The following is a 27,821-nucleotide window of genomic DNA, read 5'->3' as shown; positions in this document are numbered from 1 at the left end:
TGATTTAAATATAAACCACCTTATCATAAGCTGGTTGGACCTGTAAAGTCAGATAGTATTGTAATAAATTTGTTAGACTATGAGTTCTTATTGTTGATCATAAAATCCTAAGAGTAACCTAATATTTTGATATTTTTTGTAACAAATTGACGATCTTGATCACAAGTTAAGCGATCAAAATATTTGTTCTCATGGCATCTGCCAATCATCCGCTTGATCTTTTTATATAACACGCCTTTCTTTTATGAATGAATGAAAAACATAAAATTTTTAAATCTGGATATTTATATATTCCTTCCTCTTCATTATTAAGAGTAAATAAAACTATTAACATAAAATATTGTGCATTTAATTTTAGAAAACATGGTCTAAGAAATGGTTTATTTTGGTAGATCCAGTCTCACCACGATTGGAATGCTATGAGTCTGAAAAACATTATTCAATGGAACTTTTGCTTAAGAATGGATCAAAGCCAAAAAAGCATTTAGCATTATCTCAGATATTATCGGTAAAATATTTGTCATACATTATAATTTGATTATATTTCTTGAATTGGATACTATTTAACATTTAAATCAATTTTTAATAATTTTTAGAATTGATAAATGTGCAGCCACACATGCTGGAATGTTCTATTGGGAGGGAGGGGTTTAATTTTTTTATAATTATTTTAGTAGTTATTTAAGAATATCTTAAGTTTCAAAAATTTATTAGGACAAGTGAGTAAAATATGAACAATTTCTAATACACAAATTTATATAAATTAATGATAGAATGTTAAATTTGTAATTTTTGTAAAAAATTTTGGAAATATAAATCATGGACAAAATTATTCTTAAGAATTATTTCATATATATACATCAGACCTGCAAAGGTACTATTTGAATGGCCTGGCCTGGATTTTTTTCAAAAATGAATTTTTTAGCCAGGCTTTATATTTTCTGGCCTGTCAGGAATATTTTTAAAATCTATTTTTTGGTCTGGCCCGGTTTTTTTAATGCAAATTAATTACATTTAATTTTTATAGCTAATAGTGCTAATTTATATTTGGTTTTAAAATATCAGCCAGACCCAGTATTAAAAAAGTTTCAGGCCTAGCCTAGGTATTAAAAAAAAATTTTTAGGCTAAATACTATTTGTTTATTATTGTATTTTATCATTTTACTTGAAAATCAATATTGTACTAGATATTCTATTCTATATTTTATTAACTTATCATGTGCATTACTTGTTTAGGTATGCATACCAATAAACGTATGATTACCTTAATGTTTTTTCCTCAGTATAAAGATTTCACTATGATTATTTTTAGCATTGCTTTTATTTATGTAATATACTATATTGATCTTTATTGGGCCAAAATTTTCAAGCCCAGCCTGATTACGAAATAGTTTTAAAACAATTTATTCAGCCTGGCACGAACTTGAAAGATTTTTTTATTTGTCCAATTATTATTTTTTCATCTTTTTTACTATAATCTTTTGTTTATTTTTAATTAATATATTTATAAAATATAATAGATATTGACTTATTATACACATATAAATTATACATTCTGCCTTTCTACAAATATAAAGTTAATTATTTTTTTTAATTATAAAAATATGTTTTACAATCAAATAGAAAATATTTGCACCTTATTTCTTGTAGAAATCTTAAAATATATAAATTTTATTTCAAAAAATGAAATCATTATATTTCAAAATTTAAGCCCCATCCCCTGGCATAGCCCTAATTTTTTATAAAATATTCACCTCGACCTAGTTTGAACAGATTTTTTAAAGTGTACTGTATTGTTGTTAAACGGCTCGTTTTGAGCCGATTTTTAAAAACGGCTAACTCATTATTTTATCCAGAAAAATATTACATAAGCTTGAATATTTTTCTCATAGATGGCACAAAGGTTTTGGCAACTATTAGCGAAATCTCGAGATTGAAATAAATACTCTAATAAATTCTCTGCCTTCAAGATATAATATCATAATTTTAGGAGACCTCAACTTGAAAATTGGCAAAAATAAGGAATATGTTAATAATAATATTATTGGAAATGCGACCATGCAAACCAATAAGGAAGATAGCATAAGATTACTTTTGCAAAACCAAGAAAATAGAGTATACTTTTTTCAACCATAGTGAGATAAATACGTTTACTTTTGTGAGAGCTAAACACAAATCCCAAATAGATTTTTTCATATCTAATATCCATGAATGGTTTGAGAACATCAAAGTGTCAACGAGCATGAAACTATCAGACCACAGAATGGTGGTTGCTAAGATGTTTGTAGAGAATATATGGAAATACCATCACAAAACTATCCAAATACATCTGGATACAGGGTAAATCTTTTTAAACCTATACTACCTCAGAAACAAATCAAAGAATAATCTCAGGAAAATTTACAATTAATGGACCAAATGTTAGTCAGGAAAAGAGAAAATTTCTTGAATATGACCGAGAATAGATATGTAGATGTATTCTGGAACCTTTTTAAAAGTAGCATTATAGAGTCATATAACATGCTACCTAATATAAATATCTTTTTATGAAGGAATGGTTAACTAATGAGACAGTAGTTAAAATCAATCAGATTAAAGAAGGAAATGTTTTAAACAAGGAATTATGGAAGGACATACAAATGCTTGAGGAGCGATAGAAGGATATACATTGCAAAGAAAGCTTTTGAAATCGATAGAAAATAGAATATATGATGCGTACACTAAACTAAAATATTTTTGCAACCCCTATAGTTTCAAAAAGCTCCCATCTCTAGTTTTAAAGAACGGGAAACAAATTTCGGATCAAGAGCAAATAGCTTTATTGTTAGATTACTATATGAGGGCCTTCGACTCAAGAAAAGCCCTCTATCAAACGAACATAAGAGAACACTCAATCCCGCCTCCGTCTGGTTTCTCCACTGATGAAAATGGGAAAGCAATCACTAAACTGCGTAATAATAAAGCCCCTGGGCTAGATGAAATAACGGCTGAACATCTTAAAATAGACCAAACACTATATCCTCCTATCTACTACATCTCTTTAACAAAATCTGGGATAGTGGTGAAACTCCCAAAGAATGGAATATCTCTTTATTATGTAATTTCCCCAAGATAAAAGACCCAAAAAATTTCAAAGATTATCACGCGATTGCCCTCACATCTACTGTGTCTAAAATATTCATGGTTCTGATAAAGAACAGAATCATGTCATCTCTGCCAACCTTGCTTCTGAAATATATTTCTGCCTACAGACCAAAGAAAAATATGCTGGAACCAATTTTAGCACTAAAAATAATAATGCAAAATAAAATTCCCGCCCACTTCACTTTCGTTGATTTCAGCAGAGCTTTTGCCAATGTAAATAATGATGCTTTATGGAAGACGCTGTTAGAATGCGGTATCGAATCAAATATAATTCTCATATAAAAAACCACTACAAGAATCTTACCGGTTTTATCAAAATCAACAATAAGACACCCCCCCCCCCTTTTAAGATTAAGAAAGGTGTGAGTGAAACAAGAATGTGTACTTTAACCTCTTCTGTTTAATATCATAATGTATAAAATTATAAATGAAGTCTCGGGAGCCGCGAGTTTAATGGATCTGAGCTCAAACGCAAAGTTACATCTAGAAAATAGGATAATATCATATGCGGATTACATCGCTGTGGTGTCTTTAAGCATCAAAGAAACGGAAAATTTGTTATACCTATTAGAAAATTTAAGTCTAAAAATGGGATTGAAAATAAATTTTAACAAAACAGTCATTCTTCCTTCCCCTATTGCAGCCCAAAATCCAAATATCATAATTGGTGGTAATATTATTAAGGTATAAAATTAAATACTTAGGCATATTGTTGGACAACAAGGGCTGCGTAAAGAAGAGATGAAAATAATAATACAAAAGGCGAAAGGTTTACAAGTATATTAAAATATGGAAACAAAGGAGATCTCTGTTTACACCAGACTTAGAATTTTTAATTCAACAATTATCCCCATATTGCTGGGAATTTAATAAAACAGAAAATAGGGACTCCAATCCTTTTTAAATAATTGTCTTAGGATCATAAATCACATTTTTTATCCGAAGGTTATATCAAATAATAATTTATGGAAAACATCTAAGCATACTCTAGTGTTGTTAAACGGCTCATTTTGAGCCGATTTTTAAAAACGGCTAATTCAATATTATATCCAGAAAAATATTACGCAGGCCTGAAGATTTTGCTCACAGAAGGAACAAAGGTTTAGACATATATTATCGAAATCTCGAGGCTTAGGCAATATTTTTCTGCCTAAAATATTGAGTTAGCCGTTTTAAAAAATCGGCTCAAAACGAGCCGTTTAACAACACTAGCATACTCCGATACACATCTCCCTGAGAAAACGACGCATTAAATTTTTGGCCCATATCATAAAAAATTCGGATCAAAATTTAGTTCATGATGCCATTACATGGCTTTACACCTATAATAAGAAAGAATATACAAAATATAAATCTCTCTGTTACTATAAGACTATTAAAGATGTAATGGAGTTAAATTTAAATATGAAACAATTCATTAAATTAATTGCAAATAGTCCATTAAAAAACTTTTCAGGATAAAGGAAAAATATTTCAAATGAAATATCACCTGTGATTAAAATTTCAATCGTCAACATTTTTTTTCAAATCATAATATGTGACGTTTCTAAATAAGGACAAATAGCAAACTGAATCGGTAGGTACTTTATTTTAATTCTTTATAAAAACTTTAAACTTAAAATCAGCCACAACCTACCCTTAAAGTAATTAACTTAAACTGCAGTTCTTGGGCATAGGCTCTTTTTTTGCCCCGCTCTTTTTTTGCCCCGCTCTTTTTAGTTTTTTAAGCCTATGGACGTCTGCGACATTTTTCGAAATGTTGAGCATACAACTACGTGCGGCTTGCCCACAAGCGTGTGGAGGGCTCCTCATATTTTTTTAACTTATGCCCCAATTAACTTTTGTTCCAATTAACTTTTGTTCCAATTAGATGCAAATGAGGAAAACCTAGGTAGCTCTGTTGTTACTCAGCGTCAGAGGGCATATGCGCTATATGTCACGTATCACGTATTTATACATTTTATCCATTAAATTCTTATTTTATTATGTTTTTCGAATCTGTTTTTAATAACAATTCTAAAATATATTAAATTAATTAAAGTAATATATACTATACATATCAAAGGATTTCATAAAATATGGCCCTACTTATACACAATAGCATTTGAAATATTTCCACAAATGTTATTTATATCTTCATTTTTGTAAATTATATTCACATTATTTTTTTGAAATATTTATTTTATTAATATATAAAATAATTTAAAAAATATAAATATACCAATAAAAAATTCCTCAAATTAATTTAATTTATAATAATTTAAAAAAGTATATAATATAACAGAAATCATATCATATTATCCTAGAAATTTGTTTAAATTATCTCATCATTCATTACCTAAATAAAGGACTGCACATAAAGTATATTTAAACCTCATAGGTTTGCAGAATTTCTATTTTATTTCGAAAGATAACTGGTAGGAATGAAAAATCCGAAATTTTAATTAAAAAAACATTTAAAATAAAATTTATATAATATTTTAATTATTAGTGTTGCTATACTGACAATTTAATCATGTAGACATTTCCTATTTTTTAAAAAATATATGGTTAATAATTAAAAAAGGGAAAAGGTGTCCTAACTTATAGTATTTTAAATATCTAATCTATTTATGATGTGATTGTCCACAAATGAAATAGATTAAGGCTAACCAAAAGTCAAAATTTTAACAACAAAAAATAGCTTTGAACATAGCCTAAAAAAGTCCCTTCCAATTCTATTTTTTGAGAGAAATTATCTTTTCTCCATAATTCGCATTTTATATTATATTTTTTCTACCTTTTTTGGTGTCTTTATTAAGTATTATTAAATTAAAAGGATAATAATTTTTGACAAAATGCAACCTAGAAAGGTGACAATTTTAATTAATTAATTATTATTTTTTTATTTTTACAAAAAATTTGGCCAAAGCAAAATTTTCTTAATTAAACCAACGACTTCATTTGATATCCGATAGCTTTTTTAAAATAAAAATTAAACTTGGAAACTTCCGTAACTTTGACGGAATAAAAAAAATAAGCTCTTTTTAATATAAAAATAAAAACATGTCCCAAACATAATTCTAGAAAATTTTAACACACGATTTGATTGAAATTTAAATATTTTTGGAAGTTTTTAAATTTTTGCTAATTTTTAAATCAGATTTAGGACATGGCCTTATTTTAAAAAAAAACATTTTCTATTATTTTAAAATTTAAATACGATTCTGCATATTCTTTTAAAAAGGTTGGTTCACGTTTCCTAAATTAGATGCGGTTCCGGGAATTTTGGTTCCTGTTCCTAATTCTGTTAAAGAGATTAAAAAAAGTTAAAAGTATCTAAACACATAAATAAACCTCATAACATGAATCACACATGTTAAACGACATATATAAAATACATGCACTGTTGTTGTAACTGGTTCCAAAATGGATTCCTGGAAATTATGAAATGGATTCTTCTTCCTATAAATTTTAAAAGAAGGTCCTAAACTTTGATTAAAATGTATTATGACTTAAAATATGTAACTGTTGAAAGTTTTCACCCTACCATGCCAAATTATCATTATTTTCGCCCAAAACGTATAATATTTCTTAACCCATTTTTACTAACAGTTTTTTTTAAAAATAATATTCTCTTTTATTATTTGTCTTTAGACATCCACTATTTTCAGTAGGATCAAAAACCCCCAATATTTTTATATTGTAATATACCTCTGCTGGTAGATAGACTTATGAATAATCTGTTAACTCTCTTTCTGCCAAAATTTTTTCTCTTATTTGAATTTATAATGCTCAGACTCACGAATTTGGATATTTGAGGCCTTATACACTCTTCACATATTTGAACAAAGTAAAACTTAAAAAGCCTATAAATGATTAAAGTATAATATAATTTTAAAAAAAAATTAATAAGCAGGTTATAGTTAATTTATTAAATTAGGATAGATAAATTAACATAGTCGCACATTTTAATGATTTTAGTCTAGTAGGCGGATATCTATGCATAAGGTGACACCTTTTGAAACATATTTTTTTTTATAATTTTAAAAATTAATATTAACATAAATTAATATACACCTATAAGAGGTAGGATATAATGAGTTGGGGTAATATAATATATCGGTGCCTTATTATTGTAAGGTTCTATGTCCACTTTTGGTCTAAATTGAGTTAAGGGCGAAATTTTATTCTAAGGGGCTCCATCCATCCCCTTATGTTCAAAAAATCACAAAATATCAATTATAAATATATTTTTTATTTAATAAAATAATGTTTTGACATTTTAATTATTATCATAGAGTCATATTTATTTATCCAATCAAACTATTATTTTTATCGCGTGATAATCATAAAGATTTAATTTATAAATATTTATACTAATGATCTGCATCGAGTCTTATTTTTCTAACCCATTCCGGCTCAAAATTTTTAAAAATGTCCAACCAGATCCCGAACGAATTTTTTTTATTTGTCTCGAAATGCCCGATCCGATGTAAAAATTATTTGCCCCCCTTTGGCACGGCCCGAGTTTATTTAAATATAGAAAAATTATTTTTTTTAATTGCAGAACAAAAATAATATACTGATAATAATATTGGCTCCTTGATTCTGGCGAGAATTTTAAAAATATATCATTATTTCACAAAATTGAATGGTATCAAATTTAAAAATTTAATCCCGGCCCTAATTTTTTTAAAAAATTTTGGGCCCAAATTATAGAAGTTTAAACCTACAATAATGATAATTAGAAAAAGGTAGCGCTTGATAGTTTTGCCGGTTATGCTAGCTAAGATTAGGAGAATTAAATTCCTAATGAGTAAAGGAAACGTAGAAAATGAAAAATTACCAACTTTTTAACATAAATTAATGTTTTTTTTTAACTTCAGACATAGGGCTGATGAAACATAAAATATCCATTTTGGTTTTGAAATATTCAAAAATAATTTTTGCTTTAATTTAAAAACTTTTTGTTTTGGTTTTCAGTCCCTTCCTTTTAGACCATTATAATCTCGGGTCTCCGGAATTAACTTCCACTTTCATATTTTATACCTTCATCTATCCCGATCTTTTAACTCTCCTCCATTTTCTAAATTTATCTCTTTATCAATCTAACATTGGATTACCACAATACCCCTTTCTCATTCTACCCATAATCTACTTGGATATAAAAAATTTACTAATGTTACTGCTAGAGCCACCCAAACACGATAATTTGGTCAAAACTTAAGTATTATGAGTAAGACTAAGTAGGCCTTTTCCAGAAAATCTAAAAATTAAATATTCGATTTTATAACATTTGTTAGTAAGACCAATCGGTCAAATACTTTATCAACGCTATCATACTCTTACGATTGACACTTCCTTAAAATTAGATAAAAGACAAGCCGAATAAGGGTCGTCCGCTAACTTTCGAAATCGTATCCAAGGGGACTAAGAATCAGAACATAGTTACCTTAGCAGCTGCCGAAACGGAGACAGACCTGAATAGCTGGTTAACGGCTCTAAGACTGATCAAGGGAAATTGTACGAAGAATTGGGATAAAGAAGATAATATCAACGATGTAAATTTATCAGATTTCGATGATATTATATCCTATAATATTTTATTTAAGGGCTATGATCTCGGCCATTTTTTTTCGAAAAATGATTATCATCTAAAGAGATTGGAATATTTTTTTTATCATGTTAGAATTAAATAAAATTAAGAAATAGGATTGGTAAAAAATTATGAGTTTTTTTTATCAAAATCGATTTTTGATCAAACCGCGTTTTTTAACTAGATCCAATTTTATAATAAAAAGTTATATTTCCCGGAGGAAAATAAGTCATAAGGCAAAGTTATTAATATAACAAGGATTCATTTTTTCCACTTCCCTTTTCCTGTGAAATTTATTGTTAAATTTTCAGTAATTAATATTACCCAAAATGATAATCTAATACACGCTTGAACTCTTTGCCAAAAAATCCGGGTTCAGGGCTTGGGGAGCACAAAGAAAATTGACTATATTATTAAATAATATATTTTATTTTATTCCCCTATATAAACATAATTTATTAGCAAAAAAATTTTAAAATCATATTTTTTATATTATTAAATCCGAAAAAGTACTCATCATAATTTGCTTATATTTTAATTTAAATAGATTATATAGAAATATTGGATTTTATTTTCCTTTTATGATTTTATGTTTTTGTCCCAATATTTTACTTACTAAAATTGATTTAAAAAAAAAACAAAATAAGCAAAGTATTTATATTATTAGCATATTAAATTATCATTTATAATAAAATTTTACCTAAAGTGGGATGCAAAAAACTGAAAATTTTTTAAAATGCGAAGAAAATGTTTATTATTCATGAATTTTTTTAAATACAATTTATTATTTTGAGAAATCTTTTTAAACCTTTTATTTGATACTTCCTTCAACTTTTAAAAAAGGGTTTGGGTTCTGCGTCAGCAAAAACATGATGGTTCAGGTTCGCATCCCTAATGCTGAGTATATACATATATATCACTAAAATATGTTTTAGTCATTTATAAAGTTTTCTTTAAATTAACTATACTCTTCTTTATGGTAGCATGTTCTCTTTTTATGTTTTTTGTATTATTGTTTACATATTTTTATAAGTTTTAATAGAAAAAAAAATTTAAAATACTTTTTTTAAATTTATATTATTGAATTATGTACGCATATGAAATAAAACAAATTTATCATTTAAAAATACAAGAAGAAATAGATACTACTTCAAAAATGTAAGAATTCATTTATTAATTATGAGATTTTTTTTAATGTGAATTGATATATTTATATTTTTGGGGCATGGGATGGAGCCAATACCAACAAATTTCTCAATTATTTAGGAATAGATGAAATGATCTGGTAGTTTATAATTATAATAGAACATTTGACCATTATTGGATCTAAGTAAAAATATAAATGAGTATGCTTACATTTATTTAAGGCTAGAAGAAGAATCCCCCTCAAAAAACAATTAAAAAGATCAGCTTAATAAAATTAAGCTTGGTAAGAAGTCTGGATCTGGAGGATCAAAGACCTCTTATAAATGGTTAGAATATTTAAAATTTATGGAACCTACGATTGCTGATAGGCTAAATACAGTAATTTTGATGGCGATAGTATTAAAAGAGTTTATTCATCCCAAAGCCAAAAATTGAAGCAAAAAATTGGATGAAAAATTGTTGAATCTTATAAATCAGAGCTATCTCCAAATAGGAAAAATTTATAATAATCTTAAAAAGCTTATATTTCTTCAAGATTATTTTGACCTTCAATGGAAGAAGGGCTTGTTGCTTTTAGTATGCCCAATACTTATTTAAATCTGAAGCACTATAATTCTTCTACTCCATCATGGTAAATAATTCTTTAGAACCATCAATAGAAAATCGTGAAGAAGCTCTTCAAATATTTAACAACATAATTGAAAAGATCTATTGTATTGTTTAAGAAATTATCTTGTATTTATATTTTTACTTCAAATAAATTCTGGTATAAGGTAATCAGAATAAAGATTTCAAAATTTAAACACAATTTTATTTTATTATATAAATTTATTTATTAAGTGATATTCTAAATATTCAATTACATTATTTGATTAAATATAACATTGATATATAAAAAATAATTAAGAGTTTAAAATCTTTTTATTTTTTTCTTAAATTCTTGATTCAATTATTGATGATTTGTTTTGTCTGCTGATAGAGAATGGTCTAGTGGTCAGGTTGTGCACTGTATCTTTTACATATAAAGAAAATATAAGGTACTATAATATTTGTTTTACCTGTGTCATCAACATCAGCAGCTATTCCTTCATTGCTTATAATTATATTATGTAATATGCATATTGTTTTAACAATAATTTCAATATAAACCAGGCTAATTTCTATTGGTCTACTTGAAAGTTCAATTTTTTTACAATACCTCCAAAACTGCGTTTAACACACACGGGCATGTGATAATCTAGATAGACCTTTTTTAGGATAGGGTTTCATCAAATAAGATGAGAATGGAAATGCATCATCAGCCACCATTATAGTGAGCACAAAACGAACCTTCACGTTTTGCCATACTTTTTTAATAAAAAACGTAACGCTTGCTTCGTTTAAATTGAGTCAGCATTTTAAAATTATTTATAATTTTTTAATTGTAGTTTATTAGCATGGATCAAGAAAAAATGTTGGCATAAATTTATTACTAAAACATAAAGAAGGAGGAAAAGCAGATGAAAAACATTACCTATATATATTGAAAAGCAATTATTCTCTGAGTATGTTACAATGGAAAGTGATCTAATAACATCTCAGTTCTTTAATTATGCAAGAATAGAGGAAAGAGAATATAACGAGATTATCACATGCTTGTGTTAGTGTTGAACGCAATTTTTGTGGTATTGTAAAAAATTGAACTTTTAAGTAGACCAATAGAAATTACTGGCATATTAAAATTATTTTTAAAACAATATGCTTGTTACATAATTAAGCAATGAAGGAATAGCTGCTGATGTTGATGACACAGGTTTAACAAATATTTTAGTACCTTATATTTTTATATGTAAAAGATACAATGTCAAACCTGACCACTGGACCATTCTCTATCAGCAGACAAAAACTAGTTAATGGGTTATTTATTAAAGATATTATAATTTCTAGAATTAAATATTTTTATTTAAAGCCAATTTTAATGTAATTTTTCAATCTTTAATAATAAATTTGGACACTATATTTATAAATAAAAACTTTATTTAGAAAAATATATAAACAATTAAATACATATATATAGAAATAATTTATTCTATTAAATAAAAATATAAATACAAGATAATCTCTTAAACATATGTATACAAATAATTTATTCTATGCTATTAAATATTTGAAGAGCTGTTTCACCATTTTCTATTGATGATTCTATTAGTGGTTTTATGGAATAATTTATCGTGATGGAGTTAAAGAATTTAGTACATCAGATTTAAATAGATATTGGGTAGGCATACTAAAAGCATCTAGCCCTTCATCCTTTGAAAGTAGAAATAATCTTGATATAATATAAACTTTTTAAGATTATTATTACCTATTTAGAGATGGCTTCTTACTTATAAAATTCGACATTTTTTCATCCAATTTTTAGCTTTGGAATGAATTAACTCTTTGAATACTCTCACCAGTATCAAAATAAATAATGGTTGGCCTATCAGCAATCATAGGCTCTATAAATTTTAAATATTCTAACTATTTATAAGAGGTCTTTGATCCTCCATATCCAGACTACTTATCAAGCTAAATTATATTAATCTGGTCTTAATTTTTAATTGTTTTTTTTCAGACATTGGCATAAGGTATCGTACTGTGGCTAGCATTGAATAAATGTAATCATGCTCATTTATATATATACTTAGATCCAATATTGGTCAAATGTTCCATTATAATCATAAACTTCTTATGATCAGGATGTTCCTGATACCAGATCATTTCATCTATTCCTAAATAATTGAGAAATTTTTTGGTATTGGTGCCATCCCATGCCCTAAAAATATTAATATATCAATTCACATTAAAAATAATCTCATAATTTATAAATAAATTATTACATTTTTGAAGTAGTATCCATTTCTTCTCGTATCAAAATCTAAATTATTATTATTAAAAAAAGCTTCCAAAAAAGCAAATCAAGTTACGTGTTTTTGAAATGGGTGAAATTGGAAAACGGAAATGTGCCCAATTTAAGCGAATGGAATTGAAATGCATTATTTGCTTTTGCAACGCAACGTTTGAAACGCTCAATTTGTGCGCACTATTATGTAGATTTGATGGGAAAAATTTCCATATTTTTTTAATTTATAATATAAATTATTTCACACTTGCAAAAATTGATAAGATAACATATTAATATTTTTAACAGTTATTATAAGTTAAATAATTTTATTTGCAAATAAGTTGAAGAATACGGAAATGGTTTCCATCAAATCTGCACAACACAGTATAAGAATTAAATTTGGGTTAGCATACTGGGCAAATTTTTTAGTAACAATTTAAAATCAAATGCACCACTTAGGATTGAATACAAACTATGCGGACATGATCAATAAACCAGCTGATCATGATCGTATTTTTTTACATTTGTCAAAACAATTTATTTTTCTAAATAATAAAATTTAAAGAAACGATTAATGGGCCACCCAGAAATTCAGGTGACAGACGGCGACAATAACCCTATTGTCAATTTAAAATCGGAAAATATAGTTGAAAAGTCGTCATTAGGAAAAAAGACCAACCTCAAGGGAACTTACAATAAAGCAAAAGATAATATCGGCAAAACGCCGCCTACCACTAACTGCAACGAATCTACCGAAGCCAGTATATTTAATTTTTTTTTTAGCTTTTAAGAAATTTAAAAAAAAAACGAATTAAAGAAAGAAGTATAATAAGTTCTTAGAATTTTTTTTCTAAGTTATTTATGCCACAGATATCATTTCCTCCAAGGCCAAAAACGAGCAACCATTCTTGGAACCGGAGTCCATTATTATCCCAGAGGAAACTAAGAGTACAGATTCGACATCCCTTAATCCTAGTGAAGGAAACTTGCGTAAGTTAATCAAGGAAAGTTTCGAAGAACACGAAAATTTGGTTTACAGCTCAGCTGAATTGCGTAAAATTATTTATTTTTACTGCTTGCATTTGTAATATTTCATTCTATGTCTTCTCGCCCCTTGTTTATTGTTATTGAAACCTATTTTTTTTAGGGGTTGTACCAATACAACCTTTTAGAAGCTATTCAAAATTTGACTGATATCGAATGGAGAGTATAGTACACCAGGATGTGCATATAAAATGCTTTGCATATAAAACTAATAGACTGGTTATTTCAGTTTTAAAAATAATAACTGGTAGTGTTGTTAATGTGTAACCCATGTTAATCGATTCTTTTTAAAGGATCAAATCTAGATAACTATCTTTTCAAAATAAAAGTTCGAAATCCAGGATCAACCTTTCTTTAAAAAAAGGATCGCGATCACCACACTTTTCTTATTTTATAAATTTCTGAAAAAAATTTATGCACAATTAACTAATATAAAATTAAATTAAATACAATGTAAATTTATTGTGATTAATAGAATAATATAACAATATTAATATATCTATTTGTAATCAAAATTCTAAATTATTATCATTAGCACCCGTCTTTCATTAAAAACATATTTAGCTTTACTAAACAAGCGCTCCTGATGGCAAAGGTATTATAAATTTTTAATTATATCAGTAAACAAAATATCTTAAATCATCATTTGAATAAAAAAGATTATTAAAGAAAAGCGCATTTTGCGAATTTTTTCCAAGAAAGTATCGTTTTTTTCTATACAATCATTTGAATAAGCATCTTCATGTATTTGATCCTGCAGGTTTTCCAAATGGGTAATTAACCTTGGCAAATTGATATGAGGCCAATTAAGGGTGAATTATTGCTGCTAATGTCACTGTCCTCACAGAATGAAGGAAATCTCTATTTTAAGAAATGATAACTATTATTATAGGAGTTGAGGAAAAGGTTCTCATTTCTATCTGCCTAACTATGTGCATTTTCTTCTAGATCTATAATAGACATTAGTAAATGTCATATATGGATGAGGTGACAATTTGAAAAAAGAAAGAACGTCGAAAAAGAAATTGAAAACGCATTCATTATTTAATTTTTTTATTACATATTATGAATATATTGTGGTGTTTTTGAAAATATAGAATAGAAAAAATACACTATGATAAGACAATAAAATAATTTATATAAACTTAATTGACGATATAGATTGATATATATTTATTTTAGGTACTTAGGAAAGAATTTACTACAATAATAAAATACAAATAAAATAGAAAATATATACAAATAATTTATTTTATTTTTAATTCAATAAATCTATATCAAATTCATAAATGTTGTCTAGATAAAATTTATGAGGAAAATAAAATATGACGGAGATAGATATTATTTATATACTTTTTAAGTAAAAAATGAAATTTTTTAAAAGGGCCGAATATTTAATAAAATGATCTCGATCACTATCCCAAACTTAAGAGGAAATCATAAATCTGGGCAAATTGTCAAAATTAGGATCGAATCCTCCTTCAATAACTTTGGTGTAATCAAACATTTACCCTTTTTTGTGGAATTTTAACTAGTTACATTTTGAAAAGGGTAACTTTAACCTGTTAATATATTTTTTGGGAATTTGTTACCTTTACAATTTTATTTTATTATATATTAAATTGTGTTAGATCCTTTTTTATAAATGTGTTTTAATTTTTTTAAATTAAAGTTTGAAATTCATATTCGTAATTCTTGTACTAGCAATGATATCTGTAATTTTATATTGCGTAATATTTTTTGGCTAAAATATTGGTAGCCATTTTTAAAAATCGACCCTTTTAACAACACTATAATGAATCCCCTTGTAATGCTAGTGTTGTTTACGGCTTGTTTTGAGCCGATTTTAAAGACGGCTACAATATTTTAGCCAGAAAAATATTGCTTAAGCCTCGAGATTTCGCTAATATTTGTCTAGACCTATATGTCATCTATGAACAATCTCTTCAGGCTTGTGCAATATTATTCTGGATAAAATATTGAGTTAGTCTTTTTTAATAATCGACTCAAATCGAGCCGTTTAACAACACTAAATGCTTTTAATCATTTAATATTTTTTATCCAATTTTTACTTCTATTTAAGATGAAAAATAACCGAAATGTCAGATGGTAATATTTACAATGAACATTTATTATACTAGATCAGTTTTATAATATTTATACATATAAGAAAATCTGAGGGTGAAATAATTGTACTATGCAACCTTTTCCAGCTATAAAATGATTATTTTTATTATTTAGAACATGCATTATTCTATAGCAATTAAAAATAATAATAGATTTAGACAATAAAATAATATATTACAGTAGGACAAATAATTAACATCATCTTTTGAAAAAAAAATTAAAATAATTATAATGCAACCATTGGATTCGAGTAAATTAACTAGTTAGGTCTAGCTACGTTGGTAAGGTAAATTTTTAACCTTGAATGTTCAATTATCTGATATTGGGGAAGGGGAGGGATAAGACCAGGATTTAATAGATACTTCTATGCAGGGTTGTATATGTGATTGGTCAATTTACCCATATTTGACCGGTAAAATGTCAAATTCAAATAAAATTAACTATTTTATATATAATAATAAAAAATGAATCTATGTAATATTAAATTATAAATTCTATAATTAATGTTTCGCTCTCCATGGCAGAGTCTTGTTCTGATTTATATTTAATTTTATCATTTTCTTTAATATTTTTAATCAATCTTAGGTTATGATATACTCTTAGCAATTTTTTGGTTGTCGAGATCTTTAATCGATATCCTTTTTCCATATAAATATTACCCCAAACCGACCTAAAAAAAGTGTAACTAGGAATTGTTAGTAAGATATTAGACACTTCTCTTAATGTTCAAGGGTGAACAAAGCCCATTCCAATAATTTGAGCCCTAAATCTGATTATTTTTTATGAAAGTTACTGATTTCCACATATTTAGACTATTAAATATACCGCCGCTTTTACTTCTGAAATTTTTATCACTAAAATATTTTGATTATCATCACCTTGTAAAATGTCTAGTTCTTGTATTATATCACATGCTTTATCAAACTCACTACTAGTAAGACCCTTATATTGGGGATTCAATAAATTATCAGCAGTGTGAGCACATGTATTTGGATTGTTTTTTATTTTTCAAACGTATCTTTTTTTTCTTCAGGTGAAGAAATTATAAAATTATGGTATGATTGAATTATGTGTTTTTCAATTTAAGCATCTTGCCAAGTTACATGTATCCCTTTGAACTCCAAAATAGCTTTAACAAAATTATTATATTTATTTATTGAGATCCAATCAAAATATTCTTTTATATTCAAAATGATACTCTTTCGATCAATTGACTGACATGCCTAACTGCTTTTATATTCATAAAAAACTTTTTTAGATTAGAGCATAATATATTTGTCTCTAGGATAATTGGGTAATGGCTAATTTGGATCAAACTACAGGTACTCGAATAAAATTCGCCATTTTCAGCTTTTTTAGTTTCAGCGGTCATGTATTTTTTCTTCTTTCTATTGGATCACATATAAAGTGAAGTGTTTAAACTTTTTCCAGCGAATGGTGTGCGCACCAATTCGATATTTTTTTAAAAAAATATGCGCATCCATGCTATTTTTTATTCACGTATTTTGGCTATTTAGGTTGCGGTAACCAAGGTAGATACGTTGGGAAGAATATTAGGCCGTAAATTTAAAATGACTTAAAGCCTTTTAATTTATAACTGAAGGAAATTATTAATATATAAGAATGCCTTAGTAAATTTTATTCCTTTAATCACTTTAGTTGATTATTTAAATGGGAAAATAATTATTTGTAAAATAAGAAGAAACTTAAATACAATTTTCTAGTCCATTAAATGAGAATAGAATATACATATATCAAAAAATACTATATTTTTTAAATGATTTTAATTTTTCCAATTATATTAATTGTTTTTTAAAAAATAGATTAATTTTAACCAAAATATTTAAAGCAACTGGTTACAAGGTGAGCTTAGTGCCAACCGAACCCTCTAAAAGGTGCAAATTGCTCTCGTCAGCTATTAACCATCCTGACGATGAAGGTGCAGAAAAGGAAGGAGATAGGTACTACCTATTGGTATCCTCGCAAAATATAGCTCTTTCTTCAACCTTGCTCAATGGGAAACCCAGCAATCATTACCTATTCGTTTGGCCTTACCGGTCAGTTTTTATTTATATGTTTTCCCTACCTTTCTTTAAGTATTTTTAACGCCAAAAGACTTAAGAACTGTTTTTGGTATCGGGATTATCCGAAGTCGGGTATAGCAGAATATGGCATATGAAAAAAAATATAAAATGCTTATTTTTTTGAAAAAAACTAAATATTTCAAATCTCATCATTTAATCCATGGCACCTATTTTTTGTCTAACTTAAAACCTTCTTTGTATTTTCGGTCTTCGATATAATGCGATGCCCTAAAGAGTGCTAGGAAGTTAGTGCCAAAAGAAGTCAATATATATTTTATTCTCTATTTAATTTATTATATAATTAAAATGCATTATTTAATTTTCAATTTATTATACATTATAAAGAAAATCTGACAGATCAAATGAAAGTTTTTATGAGATTTTAAAATCTTTTGATATATTATGTTTTTCTTTTGAGCGCAGTAGAAAGTAACATCTGAAATATTTCGAATTAATAAAATGAAAAATATTCAAATCTGATTATAATTAAAAAATATTTGATTTTTTATTAGATAGTTAAAAATCTATTGAACCTCGTTAATTTTTTTTTTAATTTTTAGCTTTCACCTTTTTTGGTGGTAAGCTCCTTCAATATCTCTATCCACTTTATTAATCATGCTATCTATTTTTATCTAATTTATATTTCTATATTCTTATTGATTCCATTTGGATCTCCAATTGGAGTATCGCATTTGATGAAAATAAAAAAAAGTTTTCAAATCTTATTTTTAAAGATTTTGCATATTTTTAATTAACTTTTGAAATTTGCCACAAAGATGCCGTTGAACTTATTTCTTCATCAAAATTTATCATGCAGCAAAGACACTATAGAGAAAACATTGAAATTGATAGTTCAGTTACAAAGGCCTTATCAAATCAATTTTAAAATCCTTTATTTTAATTAGTCTACAAATCTGAGAAGTTAATCCTAGTTTTAGAGGCATTCTTAAATTAAAAAAAATTCATTCTATATGCGCATCAACTGTACTCAGCTTATATAAATAATTGTTGTCAAATTTACATGTCGATCCTCATTCCTTAAGCATCTAGATTTGTATGACGTATAATAAAATTTTATACTAACAAAAATTTATGATCGAAGGAGGTGTTTTTTACGCCGAAAATCATTTCAAGCGGATTAAAAAGTGATTATTATTATTCAAGAAAGTCCATCCTAATCTGACTAGAATTGAAAATATTCGATTATTCAAATCTATCTAATTAACCCTACACAGATTTAGTTAGTAAAATGTTTTAGCATGGGCATTGACCTTTCAATAATAATGATAATAATGCGAAAATAATTATGAGAAGGTGGATATCTATACTTGGAACGTTTAAGGTTATAAATATAAATTTCGCCTAAATAACATAGTAAATAAAATAAAAACGAGTAATTTAATTGACGCACGTCCGTCCACCATATCGCATCCTTTTTCTTAAACTGTTCTCAAAAAAAGTAACCATATTGTCCTGCCCCATATTATTTAAACAAGAGTTCTGCAGGCGATAACATCGTCAATAAAAATATAACCCATTGTCCTGAAAATATTATTTTTTACTTTTTTGCCTGATTGAATATTACAATTGTGCAAAATTAATAAAAAATAATTATAAAAGTCAGGAGTTGGAAAATATTGACTATTAATTTTCATATAATAATTTTGTTAATAGAATGATTGCTGAATATTTAAATCTAATGCATAACATTTTAAATAGAGAATATAAATAATGAATATTTATTGAGATTTTTTCTTTATACTCCTTTTAAAAAAAATTTGGGTTGTGGATGCAGATCTCTAATTCGAACCATCTTAAAATCTTTATTGCCATGTTTTTGTCCAATAACATCATTGTTCCTGCCCCACTTCTTATTCGTAGTTTATTTTTATATATATAACTTGAACTTCATGTAATTATTGCCAAATAAACCATTTATGCATATGATATTAATCACCTATATATCCGCATCCCATTCAATAACCCCCAACAATTCAAACTTTCCTCCATCTCCAAAACCATATGATGTGGTTTGATTATTCTTGTCTGCCAACCCCCCCCCTCCCGTTCGGTTGCTAATTATAATTACTACTTCTCTCCCCCACTTTTTTTATCCAATCTAAAACCTCATGCAGTCGCAAACCTTGGATAGTCCCAATGGCGTTAAACTGGTCCTCGCAGATCCCGTTTTCGTTTGAAGATCATGGCGGTCACCATAACCAATTCTGCACCTACCATTGTCACTAATCGTACTCACATGTGGACTGTTCACAAGACGCTAAGCGTTGAAGGTCCTTGAACAATTCATTGCGCTTGAACCACCATGAGGTCACTGGAGAGACCTGCAGGCCCAGCTTTAAGCCATTTTTTTAAATTTACGCCCGGCCGTATATTTTAAAACCAAATATTTGAAATCGCCATTATTAGCTGTAAAAATCAAAAAAATTAAAATATATTTTAAAAAAATACGGGCAGGGCCTGAAAATTTTTGATAAAAAATAGTCCGGGCCGGGATGGTACCTCTGCAGGTTTCTGGGTCACTGTTTACCACTCCTGTGTAGTCATCATAACTTGTCCCTGTCGATTGGCCTCATCGATGGACTATCCCCGTTTAACTCGAATCTTCTTTTAAACTACCCCCTAGTATCTTCGATGAAAAACATCTTCCGAATAGAAGGTGGGGACTATGGTTGATAATTTATAGCACCACTCATCCTCATATTCAACCTATATAGTGACTATAGCTGATAACCCAGAGTCTTATAATAATTTTTATAGTTGTGTCTTAATTAGCCAGGTTTTTTTTATTAGTAACCATTTTCCCAATGTCCAAATTAACCAGGTTCTTTTATCAATAATAATTTTCCTAATGTTTATATTACCATAGATCCATAATCATAATCCTCAAACCAAATTACCATGTAAATGCCACTATATCATTAGTATTCATGTTTTCACAATATTATTTCCCATAATGTTCCATTTTTACTGAGTCATCAATTTTCCAAAATTAATTTCATATCGTCACTATTTCAACTAAATTCCCGAATTAATTATCGCAAATTATCCATAATCTTAAATTCATATTTGAATCCATTTATCGCTTTCCAAATGGCTCTTCATATTTAATAAATATTTTTCATAATCAATAAAATCCCAAATCATTACCCGAAATCCAATAATTATTTGATTCATTCTTCATTTGTACCAAATTAACTATTTCTTATTATTTTCTTCCTTTTGCCAATTCATTCATCACCCAATTTTTCTTTGTCAGCAATTATAATAATTCATTCAATATCAGAACCATTACATTAATTTATTACAATTATTCCATAATTTATTCATTGTCTAAATTCTGATCCATAATTATATCTTTATCCCAAACTTAATTTCATGAAATATCTAATACATTCATATAGCTCAGTATAATATTGCATACAAAAAATAGTTCATACTTCAATACGGTTCACTAATATATTTCATTTGATCAGGTTAATCCCATAACGTCGTCAATCTGTAGCATATATATAACTTGGATTTCGTGTAATTCTTTATTGCAATCAAATAAAGTATTTATATAATACAATCATAAACACTCATCCCATTCCATAATCCTCAGCAATCATTCTTCAACTTTCTTCCATCCCCAAAACCATATGATGTGGATTGATTATTCTTGTCTGTCAATCCCGTGTTCGATAGCTAATCATTACAATAATATTTATTTACATGTAAACATTATAGTTATATACGGCGTTATGGCAGGAGCCGCAATGGCAAGGCTTTTACCTTCGAAGCAGGACGAAAATGCGAAAGCGGGGAGGGTTTATTTACGTTTAAAACGAAACTCAACCTGGAACTATTTTTACAAGTCGCGCGGAATATGAAACGATTAAAGGAAAGACTAGTCGCTAATTCGCCAGAGGGTCTCGCTCCACTTCCGAATGGGAATGAAAAAATTATCGGTTAACATTTGCTGCCTATTACAGGGTTGCAGGAGATTTATTTGAAAATAAATACTCTAAAAAAAGAATTAAGTGATAAATAGGTTCTAAGTGCTTAAAAAATACAAATAGCTATTTTTTTACAAAATTTGAAGAAATTTTTGAAAAATAAAATTAAATATTTTTTTAAAAAAATGTAAATACCATTCTTTTCCGTTTGCGATTCTATTATTTTTTTGAAGGGACACCTATCCTTTATAAAAAAAATTTACGAATCCCAAACCAATTAATAAAATATTAATTTATTGAAATTTAGAAAATATAATTTTTTTCTTCTTCAAATAGTTGAATATTTTATTTTGGGCAATAATCTATAATTACAAGTAAACTACAAAACATATAATATTGGAATAATAATTTAATTTTGTGAGAAAAATAATATATTTTTTTAAAATTGTATTCTCGTTTTAGTGTTCCGATATTAGCATCTATTATTTTTATATAAATAGAGAAAAGATATAAATATATTTAAAATATTAATAGGTATAAATTTATATTACCTTTAATTGATTGTTGTCCTCAATAACCAGGTTTCCAAGATGATTATAAAAGTTTGTAAAATCGTAAGACGGTATATATATCGAAGCAAAATTATTTACGATTTGATCTCTATTGTTTGGCCATGGATTTATAGACCTATATTTGTTTTTCATGACTCCAAAAAAGTTTTCTATAGGATTTAGTTGAGTCAAATATGGCGGATGATATTTTTATAGCCATCGATAAGATGTGCCCTAAAAGCTCATCGCATTATATCAATATGTTTGGCAATATACTTTATCTTCATTTTCCTTTTCAGCTTGGGATAACATTCTTGTTACTATTTCGATTTCTATTTATTCCAACAATTTTTGGGTTTTGAATTAGGGGTGAGTTTAACCAGTTTATTATTGCAGAATTATCACTCATGGCAGATTGCGAAAGTGCTGGAATGGAAAAGGGAATTATCAAATATTGATTAAAAATTTGTGCGAATATTCTGATTGAATTGTCATTGATATTATTGGATAAAATATTTTATAGAAAGTTTTATGAGAAATATTTTGTTTAATAAATTTATCTTCTATTACATAAATGAGGTATTTGTATTTTTGTTTTTAAGGTATTACCAAATAAAACACTTGCAACCCTGTATATTCAACCTTTATTTCAACTCCTTTTTTTAAATATATTGGAAAATAGGAACGATATATTTTTGATTTAAAAATATTCGATTAGGTAATTGGACCCTAACTCCGAAAAAAATATTTACCGGTTAAATTTTTAAGTTTTCGCTTTTTAAGGTGATTGAGAATAAATGAGGGATCATACCCAAATTTTTTAGCGCCTTTCATTAAGGGTTAAAACTTTTGATTAAAGAAATAAAATAGCTAGTGTTAAAATAAGGGAACCCGATATATTTTTATATTTCGAATAAAAATCTAGGATATTGCCCAAATTACCATATTTCTTTCTTTTGTTTAATCTCCTCGTCTCTCAAACTTAAATTTGCCCCCCCCATTTTAATTTTAAGTGATTAATGATAAAAAGGAAGGATAAGACAAAATCGAAGATAATATTTTTATACACGCAAGAAATTTTTTTAAATATTAATTTATCCATCTTTCGATTAGACGAAATAATTTTTCCGTTAGCCATTGATCTGGATCATGTGACCGCGAAACATGCTATAAATTGTAATGGAATGCAGGCATCGAAGGACTTAAAAGAAATTGACGGCCCCAATGCGGAAAACATGGTTGTGAAAGGTTTTTCTAAAATATCTTATCTCTACATTCTTTTTAGGCCCGGATTAAACTAATCAAAATGATCACTTTTTTGCGATAGATGGGAATTTGATATGTTTTAAAATGCCTTAAAAGAATATTTATTATACTATGACGTGCCACCATTTTAAATTCGATTTGCTATCTGATACATTTTTTTGCTCATATTATTTTCTAGCCAATGATATTAAAATATTAGTCAGACGATTTTTTCACTAAAATTCCTTGTGTACATTCAATATGTTCAAATAATAAATGTTTTTTAAGTCAATATTAACCTTATTTTATATACAATAGTAAAACGAATCTATAATATTAATTTTATTATATTTTTAAATCCATTATCATTCAAAATGTTTAACTCTCCGTGGCAGCGTCTTATTCTGTTTCATATTTAATATTATCATTTTTAAAAAAAAATTTTAATCAATTTTTCTGTTGTCCTATTACCCTAAATCGACCAATTTCTTTCTGAAAAAGAAGTAAAACTAGGAATTGCTAGTAAAAAGTCATTTCTTTAAATAGGCATGGTGGGCAACCCCCATCTCACTAACTTGAAGCCGGAATCTGATTGTTTTACATAATTTGCTTAAAACGCCGCCTTTACTTTTGAAAAATTTATATCACTTTTTGATCATCACTAGATTGTAAAATGCCTAATTCTTGTATTATATCATATACTTCATTGAATTCACTACTGGTAAGATATTCCCCTTGATATTTAGGACCTAATAAATAAGCAGCGTTTTTTCTTTTTTAAGCATATTTTTATTTTTTAGAGTTTTTCACCAGGTTAAATACTCATTCGGGCAATTTACCGACTTGCCAACCCTGCCTGCACATTGACTAAATGAATTGGATACCTTTTTTTATTTAAAAAAAAAAAAATATATATTTTGGAATTTGAAATAATATTATACTAAACGATAAATGGCATTTAGTTTGCATTCAATCATACGATAAAATGGCGTATACCACTGACTCCTGAAATTGTCAACCTAGTGTATATATCATTGTTATTAGCATAGAAGAATATTAAAAATTAAGAGATAATGAAAAATATCTTACTTATTTATTAAACGCGTGAACCTGCGCAATTATAATATCATTGAACTTTGAGTAATATATTTTTGTCATTTAAAAAAATATAAAATAATATTATAGATATAACTTCTAAGTTACCATCTCCACCTTCAAATCATTTCTATGACGAATTGAATGATGTAATTGAAAAGGGGGGTTCAGATTCTATTTTAACAACCCAAAAATCTCGAAGCTTCGCTCGCGTCACTAACCATAAAGGTTTATTACTATTTTCGATTATGAGTTCATTAGCTTAAATATGTATTAATACAAATAATGCGTGGTCACCATATTATGCAATAATTAACTTCTTAACCCTTGATAATTTCTCTATTTTGAGCCATTTTAATCGACTAAAAAACGGCTAAACTTAGTTTTTAGCTATCTCCCCCACAGGATAAATTTTGTAGAAATGGGAAATAAATTTACTTCACTCGCAGTGCTTAGCGAGGTATTTTTCAACAGGCGCGATTTAATCGGGGTTTAGTCATTACCCAACTCCGCTGATGACTGAAGATTTATATAACTTTTTTTTAAATCGAACAGGCGGAAAGATATTATTCACTTTTATGGCATAAGTATTTTAAATTAGAAGCGTACGAAGGATAAGTTTATTTTTGCATTCTCCAGATAGGGTTTTCTAAAATGTTTTTGGGCGGGTTAAAAATATTTTTAAAACAACGGGCAGGTGAATTTTTTATTTTTCAGGCCGAATGGAACAGACTTCTATTAAAAATCATATTTTATTTCATAATATTGCATATTTTATAAGTTTATAGATATATTAAAATAAATAAACGAGAAAGAACCAAACCAGCCATTAATATAATTTTAAAGGGTTAAACAAAATTTTTAAATAAATATGGGCGGCGAGTGGGTAAATTATGGATGGTCGGGCGGGTTATAAAATTTATAAAACAACATAACGAGGGGGCGAGTTTGTTTATTCATAGCAGACCTCTAAATTTCATATGATCAGATACCAAATCAGTCTATGTCAGTTTTTTATGTCCTAATAGATTGATCAATTACAAATTTAGCTAATTGCATTACTTTATGTGATTCATAATATTGATTGACTTATAACCCAACCTTATTTATTGACCAGATCTTACTGCTCTCCAAATCCAAACCGACATGGCTTTTATTTCCACTATCGCCCCGAACCCGGAAGCGAGTAATTTGCCAGCACCTTCTTTTATGTCTGAGATGGAAGCCACTCAACACCATTATGGGAATTGCGATGGAATACTGGACTTTGGTTCTGGTTCCCAGAACGAAGAAGAAGATACAGAAAAAAAGTTTTTCTACCATGGAGATATATCTCCTCCTAGTTCCACCTTGGCTTTTACTTCATCCGATATATCGTCTGACGATAAAGGTGTCCTCGAAGCTCTGAACGAACTCAACAACGTTATCTCCACATACGGTCTTACAGCAGACGATAGAACTTCTGGTCGGAAAGGCTATTACGAGGCTTGCGCGGTCAATGGGGAAATGGTTAATGGACCAAAATCTAAGACTGGCCTTATGAATACCGAATTTAGGGATCCCCAAGGACACGCAAATAAGCCTATCTTATATTCGCAAATTCAGAAGAAGAAACTCGTGAATTTTTGAGCTTATAAAGATTATCATCAAAATTTTTTTTGATCATAACATTCGTATTATAATTCCCATTTATGTAAAAGAATCTTGTAATATATAATAAATTAAATTATAAAGGCTCATATTTATTTTATAAGCAAAAACCATTTCATAGTTATACAAAATTTCATAATTGATTTGATATTATATTTGTGGCCATTTTTACATTTTAGTCAGACATCTTCGATCAATTTCCCCAATTTTCCTGCTCAAAGAGCTTCATTTTAATATAATTTGTATTTTTCCTAAAAATTTATTATTTTATATATAATAATTACATGTTGCTCTTAAATAATTGGAATGGGCTCTGTATATCGTTTTATTTCCTTGAGATGACTCAAAATTTTTTAAAGATTATTTATATAGAAGTAACTATCACAATATAATCGTTCTCTCTACATTGTAAATAAATGCATACAGAGTCTAAATTTTATTTCTTAATTAAAAAATGATTCATTTAAGGCAATAAATATTTTTTTTTTAAAAACTAAGAAATATTTTATAATAAACTCAGGCTTTTTTTAAAAAATGTTCTTACACTTATATAATAGTTATTATAATTTTATTGTGAAGTTTTTAATTGCCCAATTTGGACCAGGATTTCTTGGCCCAAGAACCAATGTAGTTTTTTTAATTATTTAATTATTTCCTTCTGTATTATATTAGCAAATAACCGAAAAATATATCATGTCAATTTATAATTATAATAATTTGTTTAACATTATAATTCGAATAAATTATATTTTTTTTGGTAATCAAAATTATTTATAATAATAAAAAAGTTAATTTTTAAGATATTCAATTTAAATATCGAAAATCATTTTTAGACGAATTACATGTGAGAAATAAATATATATAATCTAATAAAATTTTTATATTATCTTAATCAAAAGAGGATTATTGCTTAGCTTTGGATATTTTTAAAAATTAGATTATGGTTCCGGCTCTTAGATTTTCTGCGGTCTCGTGAACAATAAATAAACCCTCAATAAATGAATCATGCAAACATTTGAAAAAAATACATATATAAATTACTTGCACTATATGTTAGGTCCTGGGTTTAAATGGGTTCCGGATCTTAGATTAGCCTGGATTCAAAATTCTGAATTTTACTCTAAAAGATTTTCAGAGTTGTTAAAATATTTAAATATAAGGTGTCTGTATTGAATTTTTGAGACTGATTGTGTTATATTATATAATTTATTTGGCTATATAAGTCCATAGATTAGGATACCGCTGTACAAATATTACTTTAGAGGTATATGTTTATAGATATATTTTGATATACTTTTATTTAACGCTTTTTTATGTTAAAAACTAAAATATTTG

The 27,821-nt window shown here is 27.5% G+C and overlaps 1 protein-coding gene across 2 annotated transcripts; it reads left to right on the top strand.

Annotated features, from left to right (window-relative positions):
- Positions 1-232: 232 nt before the first annotated feature.
- LOC135927611 (uncharacterized) lies at positions 233-27,285 on the top strand. Of its 2 annotated transcripts, XM_065463718.1 has the most exons (10): positions 233-314; positions 359-508; positions 8,499-8,687; positions 13,300-13,495; positions 13,605-13,787; positions 17,755-17,962; positions 21,737-21,957; positions 23,610-23,744; positions 24,927-25,064; positions 25,954-27,285. In XM_065463718.1, the coding sequence occupies exons 1-10, from the start codon at positions 249-251 to the stop codon at positions 26,463-26,465; spliced, it is 1,998 nt and encodes a 665-aa protein (XP_065319790.1). In that variant the 5' UTR covers positions 233-248; the 3' UTR covers positions 26,466-27,285. The 2 variants fall into 2 exon arrangements, with proteins under 2 accessions (XP_065319790.1, XP_065319791.1); XM_065463719.1 differs by lacking the exons at positions 233-314; positions 359-508; positions 8,499-8,687 and adding an exon at positions 12,012-12,165.
- The last annotated feature ends 536 nt before the right edge of the window (positions 27,286-27,821 follow it).

Source organism: Gordionus sp. m RMFG-2023, chromosome 3 (genome assembly GCF_954871325.1).
Source record: "Gordionus sp. m RMFG-2023 chromosome 3, tfGorSpeb1-WG-v2, whole genome shotgun sequence".
Classification (NCBI taxonomy): Eukaryota; Metazoa; Nematomorpha; class Gordioida; order Chordodea; family Parachordodidae; genus Gordionus; species Gordionus sp. m RMFG-2023.
Note: the sequence above shows the minus strand (reverse complement) of the source record. Positions and strands in the feature narration are given on the sequence as shown.